Here is a 7500-nt window from a genome sequence, read left to right as displayed (position 1 = left end):
AACCAGGATCTAAATTCCACTTTTTTTTTAAGTGTATCTAAGTCTTAAGGAACTATATTGAGCCATGACATCACTTCCTTTTTCACTAGGGTATAAAAATGAGTTAACACCCCTGCAATATCCCTTTGTCATCCAACAACATGAAGAAAACAAAAGAACTGGCAGTTCAAGAGAGACCGATGGTCGTAGACCTTCATAAATCTGTTAATGGCAACAAGACGATTGAATTTACCCCTGTATTTGTATTTATCACAGAGACCCATTTAGTTACTCTTCCTGGGGTCCAGCAAAATGTAGGCAGTTTATACTTTAAAAACACTGAGTACTGTCAGGGCAATCAGTAAACCATGCTAAAGATATGGAACAGTTGAAAACCTCATGGGTAGAGGACGCATATTCATTTAGCCCCCCAGGAGAGGGAGGAGGATGGTGAGAGAAGCAACAAAATCCCCAAGAATCACTGTGAAATAATTGCAGGCCTTGGTGGCGTCTTGGGGTCACCAGGTTTCAAAAAAGCATCATCAGACTCCACCTCCACAACCACAGGCTCTTTGGAAGGGTTGCCAGAAGAAAGTCCCATCAGACTCCACCTCCACAACCACAGGCTCTTTGGAAGGGTTGCCAGAAGAAAGCACCACCAGACTCCACCTCCACAACCACAGGCTCTTTGGAAGGGTTGCCAGAAGAAAGTCCCATCAGACTCCACCTCCACAACCACAGGCTCTTTGGAAGGGTTGCCAGAAGAAAGTCCCATCAGACTCCACCTCCACAACCACAGGCTCTTTGGAAGGGTTGCCAGAAGAAAGCACCATCAGACTCCACCTCCACAACCACAGGCTCTTTGGAAGGGTTGCCAGAAGAAAGCACCATCAGACTCCACCTCCACAACCACAGGCTCTTTGGTAGGGTTGCCAGAAGAAAAAGCCCTTTCTGACCCCAAGACACAGAACCAAGCGCTTGGAGTTTACCAAACGTCATTTAAATTATGACTGGAAGAAGGTGCTCTGGTCAGAGGAGACCAAAATGGAATGTTTTGGTCAGATACAGCATCTGCATGTTTGGCGTCGAAACAGAGATGCATACAAGGAGAGGAACCTCATACCCACGGTGAAATATGGTGGTGGGTCAGTGATGTTTTGGGGCTGTTTTAATTCCAGAGGTCCAGGGGCACTGGTTAAGATTGATGGCATAATGAATTCTACCAAGTATCAGTCGATTTTTGTGCTGAAAATCTGGTTGCCTCTGCCAGAAGGCTGGGACTTGGCCGTAGGTGGACTTTCCAACAAGACAATGACCCAAAACATACCTCAAGATCCACACAGAAATGGTTCTGTGACAACAAAATCAATGTTCTGCCATGTCAGTGGCCGGACCTCAATCCAATGGAAAACCTGTGGGCTGAGTGGAAGAGGGGCAGTTGATAAGCACAAACCCAAGAATGTGAAGGATCTTGAAAGGATCTGCATAGAGGAATGGTCCAAAATCCCTCCAGATGTGTTCCTTAACCTTGTAAAACATTACAGGAAAAGACTCCATGCTGTTGTCCTTACCAGAGGTGGTTGCACTAAGTACTAAAAGAGGAGTGCCAATAATTATGAAACCTTGATTTTGGTCAAATGTATTTTGTATTAAATAATTGTATGCTTTTGGTGGGTTCCATTGAAACTTTAATAAAATACAGTATTTCTCACGTGTTGGTATTCTGAGTTTATCTCTATAATAATATTGTTTATATTTTTTTAAAGGTTTGTTTGTGCGTTGCCAGTCATGGGAGACAGTCATTTTGGAGCCCAATGTATCTGTTTCGATTCCCCAGTCGAAGGCTTTGCGTAAGATGATTCAACAGACGTTCCAGAGGTACTCGTGTCTGAAGGAAGAGGAGTGTGTTGTGAAATTCTTTACCACGCTGGCAGACTGCTATGACTACATACAGGAGAGTTTCACCTGTCAGTTAGTGGTGAGTCACACACGCACGCACACACACGCACACACACACACACACTGCGCACGCACACACACACACACTACACACACACACACACACACTACAGACACACACACACACACACACACTACACACACACTACACACTACACACACACACACACACACACTACACACACACACACTACACACACACACATACACACACACACACACACACTACACACCCTGAATCCTATTCTCCACTCAAGCCCTTGTCCCCCCTGTCTCTCTCTCCAGCAAGGCTGGAGTCTGACGGTGGACCTGGTCATTGGCCCCGAGGGGATCCGCCAGCGTGCAGATAAAAACTCTGTGGTGAGTTGTAGTTGGCCAAACAACATATCTGCCCCATCCATAGACCTATACACTCTGTGGTAAGTTGTAGTTGGCCAAACAACATATTTGCCCCATCCATAGACCTATACACTCTGTGGTGAGTTGTAGTTGGCCAACATATCTGCCCCATCCATAGACCTATACACTCTGTGGTGAGTTGTAGTTGGCCAACATATCTTCCCCATCCATAGACCTATACACTCTGTGGTGAGTTGTAGTTGGCCAAACAACATATCTGCCCCATCCATAGACCTATACACTCTGTGGTGAGTTGTAGTAGGCCAAACAACATATCTGCCCCATCCATAGACCTATACACTATGCAATGAGTTGTAGTTGGCCAACATATCTGCCCCATCCATAGACCTATACACTCTGTGGTGAGTTGTAGTTGGCCAAACAACATATCTGCCCCATCCATAGACCTATACACTATGCAATGAGTTGTAGTTGGCCAACATATCTGCCCCATCCATAGACCTATACACTCTGTGGTGAGTTGTAGTTGGCCAATATATCTGCCCCATCCATAGACCTATACACTCTGTGGTGAGTTGTAGTTGGCCAACATATCTGCCCCATCCATAGACCTATACACTCTGTGGTGAGTTGTAGTTGGCCAAACAACATATCTGCCCCATCCATAGACCTATACACTCTGTGGTGAGTTGTAGTTGGCCAACATATCTGCCCCATCCATAGACCTATACACTCTTTGGTGAGTTGTAGTTGGCCAACATATCTGCCCAATCCATAGACCTATACACTCTGTGGTGAGTTGTAGTTGGCCAACATATCTGCCCCATCCATAGACCTATACACTCTGTGGTGAGTTGTAGTTGGCCAACATATCTGCCCCATCCATAGACCTATACACTCTGTGGTGAGTTGTAGTTGGCCAAACAACATATCTGCCCCATCCAAAGACCTATACACTCTGTGGTGAGTTGTAGTTGGCCAACATATCTGCCCCATCCATAGACCTATACACTCTGTGGTGAGTTGTAGTTGGCCAACATATCTGCCCCATCCATAGACCTATACACTCTGTGGTGAGTTGTAGTTGGCCAACATATCTGCCCCATCCATAGACCTATACACTCTGTGGTGAGTTGTAGTTGGCCAACATATCTGCCCCATCCATAGACCTATACACTCTGTGGTGAGTTGTAGTTGGCCAACATATCTGCCCCATCCATAGACCTATACACTCTGTGGTGAGTTGTAGTTGGCCAACATATCTGCCCCATCCATAGACCTATACACTCTGTGGTGAGTTGTAGTTGGCCAACATATCTGCCCCATCCATAGACCTATACACTCTGTGGTGAGTTGTAGTTGGCCAAACAACATATCTGCCCCATCCATAGACCTATACACTCTGTGGTGAGTTGTAGTTGGCCAACATATCTGCCCCATCCATAGACCTATACACTCTGTGGTGAGTTGTAGTTGGCCAACATATCTGCCCCATCCATAGACCTATACACTCTGTGGTGAGTTGTAGTTGGCCAACATATCTGCCCCATCCATAGACCTATACACTCTGTGGTGAGTTGTAGTTGGCCAACATATCTGCCCCATCCATAGACCTATACACTCTGTGGTGAGTTGTAGTTGGCCAACATATCTGCCCCATCCATAGACCTATACACTCTGTGGTGAGTTGTAGTTGGCCAACATATCTGCCCCATCCATAGACCTATACACTCTGTGGTGAGTTGTAGTTGGCCAACATATCTGCCCCATCCATAGACCTATACACTCTGTGGTGAGTTGTAGTTGGCCAACATATCTGCCCCATCCATAGACCTATACACTCTGTGGTGAGTTGTAGTTGGCCAACATATCTGCCCCATCCATAGACCTATACACTCTGTGGTGAGTTGTAGTTGGCCAACATATCTGCCCCATCCATAGACCTATACACTCTGTGGTGAGTTGTAGTTGGCCAACATATCTGCCCCATCCATAGACCTATACACTCTGTGGTGAGTTGTAGTTGGCCAAACAACATATCTGCCCCATCCATAGACCTATACACTCTGTGGTGAGTTGTAGTTGGCCAACATATCTGCCCCATCCATAGACCTATACACTCTGTGGTGAGTTGTAGTTGGCCAACATATCTGCCCCATCCATAGACCTATACACTCTGTGGTGAGTTGTAGTAGGCCAAACAACATATCTGCCCCATCCATAGACCTATACACTCTGTGGTGAGTTGTAGTTGGCCAACATATCTGCCCCATCCATAGACCTATACACTCTGTGGTGAGTTGTAGTTGGCCAACATATCTGCCCCATCCATAGACCTATACACTCTGTGGTGAGTTGTAGTTGGCCAACATATCTGCCCCATCCATAGACCTATACACTCTGTGGTGAGTTGTAGTTGGCCAACATATCTGCCCCATCCATAGACCTATACACTCTGTGGTGAGTTGTAGTTGGCCAACATATCTGCCCCATCCATAGACCTATACACTCTGTGGTGAGTTGTAGTTGGCCAACATATCTGCCCCATCCATAGACCTATACACTCTGTGGTGAGTTGTAGTTGGCCAAACAACATATCTGCCCCATCCATAGACCTATACACTCTGTGGTGAGTTGTAGTTGGCCAACATATCTGCCCCATCCATAGACCTATACACTCTGTGGTGAGTTGTAGTTGGCCAACATATCTGCCCCATCCATAGACCTATACACTCTGTGGTGAGTTGTAGTAGGCCAAACAACATATCTGCCCCATCCATAGACCTATACACTCTGTGGTGAGTTGTAGTTGGCCAACATATCTGCCCCATCCATAGACCTATACACTCTGTGGTGAGTTGTAGTTGGCCAAACAACATATCTGCCCCATCCATAGACCTATACACTCTGTGGTGAGTTGTAGTTGGCCAACATATCTGCCCCATCCATAGACCTATACACTCTGTGGTGAGTTGTAGTTGGCCAACATATCTGCCCCATCCATAGACCTATACACTCTGTGGTGAGTTGTAGTAGGCCAAACAACATATCTGCCCCATCCATAGACCTATACACTCTGTGGTGAGTTGTAGTTGGCCAACATATCTGCCCCATCCATAGACCTATACACTCTGTGGTGAGTTGTAGTTGGCCAACATATCTGCCCCATCCATAGACCTATACACTCTGTGGTGAGTTGTAGTTGGCCAACATATCTGCCCCATCCATAGACCTATACACTCTTAGAAGAAGAAACAAAAAGGTGCTATCTAGAAACTGAAACATTTCTTCAGCAGTCCCCATAGGAGAACCCTTTTTTGGTTTCAGATAGAACCCTTTTGGTTTCAGGTAGAACTCCCTTTTGGGTTCCATGTAGAACCCTTTCCACAGAGAGTTCTACATGGAAACCAAAAGGGTTCTACCTGGAACCAAAAAAGGGTTCACCGTTGGGGACTGCTGAAGAACCCTTTTGCAATGTCCCATCCTGCCCATAACCACACACAACATTCACACTCAACTCTTGGTAGTTGTTACTCTTATCATTCAGACAGTACTAACCTCTTGGTAGTTGTTACTCTTATCATTCAGACAGTACTAAACTCTTGGTAGTTGTTACTCTTATCATTCAGACAGTACTAAACTCTTGGTAGTTGTTACTCTTATCATTCAGACAGTACTAAACTCTTGGTAGTTGTTACTCTTATCATTCAGACAGTACTAAACTCTTGGTAGTTGTTACTCTTATCATTCAGACAGTACTAAACTCTTGGTAGTTGTTACTCTTATCATTCAGACAGTACTAAACTCTTGGTAGTTGTTACTCTTATCATTCAGACAGTACTAAACTCTTGGTAGTTGTTACTCTTATCATTCAGACAGTACTAAACTCTTGGTAGTTGTTACTCTTATCATTCAGACAGTACTAAACTCTTGGTAGTTGTTACTCTTATCATTCAGACAGTACTAAACTCTTGGTAGTTGTTACTCTTATCATTCAGACAGTACTAAACTCTTGGTAGTTGTTACTCTTATCATTCAGACAGTACTAACCTCTTGGTAGTTGTTACTCTTATCATTCAGACAGTACTAACCTCTTGGTAGTTGTTACTCTTATCATTCAGACAGTACTAAACTCTTGGTAGTTGTTACTCTTATCATTCAGACAGTACTAAACTCTTGGTAGTTGTTACTCTTATCATTCAGACAGTACTAAACTCTTGGTAGTTGTTACTCTTATCATTCAGACAGTACTAAACTCTTGGTAGTTGTTACTCTTATCATTCAGACAGTACTAAACTCTTGGTAGTTGTTACTCTTATCATTCTTCACATTTCCGAGAATCAGACCATTCAGGGTCAAACCACAATTATCCTGCACTCAAACCAAACACAATGAACGGTTCAAAGTAAATGTATATGTGTGTGTCCCTGTCCCTGTCTCTCTCTGTCCCTGTCTCTCTCTGTCCCTGTTTCTGTCCCTGTCCCTGTCTCTCTCTGTCCCTGTCTCTCTCTGTCCCTGTTTCTGTCCCTGTCCCTGTCTCTCTCTGTCCCTGTCTCTCTCTGTCCCTGTTTCTGTCTCTGTCCCTGTCTCTCTCTGTCCCTGTCTCTCTCTGTCCCTGTTTCTGTCTCTGTCCCTGTCTCTCTCTGTCCCTGTCTCTCTCTGTCCCTGTTTCTGTCCCTGTCCCTGTCTCTCTCTGTCCCTGTCTCTCTCTGTCCCTGTTTCTGTCTCTGTCCCTGTCTCTCTCTGTCCCTGTCTCTCTCTGTCCCTGTTTCTGTCCCTGTCTCTCTCTGTCCCTGTCTCTCTCTGTCCCTGTCTCTCTCTGTCCCTGTCTCTCTCTGTCCCTGTCTCTCTCTGTCCCTGTTTCTGTCTCTGTCCCTGTCTCTCTCTGTCCCTGTCTCTCTCTGTCCCTGTTTCTGTCTCTGTCCCTGTCTCTCTCTGTCCCTGTCTCTCTCTGTCCCTGTCTCTCTCTGTCCCTGTTTCTGTCCCTGTCCCTGTCTCTCTCTGTCCCTGTCTCTCTCTGTCCCTGTCTCTCTCTGTCCCTGTTTCTGTCCCTGTCCCTGTCTCTCTCTGTCCCTGTCTCTCTCTGTCCCTGTCTCGCTCTGTCCCTGTCTCTCTCTGTCCCTGTTTCTGTCTCTGTCCCTGTCTCTCTCTGTCCCTGTTTCTGTCCCTGTCCCTGTCTCTCTCTGTCCCTGTCTCTCTCTG

At 45.7% G+C, this 7500-nt stretch overlaps 1 protein-coding gene across 5 annotated transcripts in view; it reads left to right on the top strand.

The window, feature by feature from the left end:
- Positions 1 to 7500, top strand: part of ptk2ba (protein tyrosine kinase 2 beta, a) — a 55856-nt gene that overhangs the window by 25480 nt on the left and 22876 nt on the right. For all 5 annotated transcript variants that reach the window (XM_090211624.1, XM_090211622.1, XM_090211625.1 and 2 more), the window contains 2 exons: positions 1817 to 1957; positions 2224 to 2298. In XM_090211624.1, coding sequence (XP_090067750.1) covers positions 1817 to 1957; positions 2224 to 2298 — 216 coding nt within the window. The remainder of the gene's footprint in view (positions 1 to 1816; positions 1958 to 2223; positions 2299 to 7500) is intronic.

This window comes from Oncorhynchus mykiss, chromosome 19 (assembly GCF_057628025.1).
Source record: "Oncorhynchus mykiss isolate SJ-2025 chromosome 19, ASM5762802v1, whole genome shotgun sequence".
In the NCBI taxonomy this organism is placed as follows: domain Eukaryota; kingdom Metazoa; phylum Chordata; class Actinopteri; order Salmoniformes; family Salmonidae; genus Oncorhynchus; species Oncorhynchus mykiss.
Note: the sequence above shows the minus strand (reverse complement) of the source record. Positions and strands in the feature narration are given on the sequence as shown.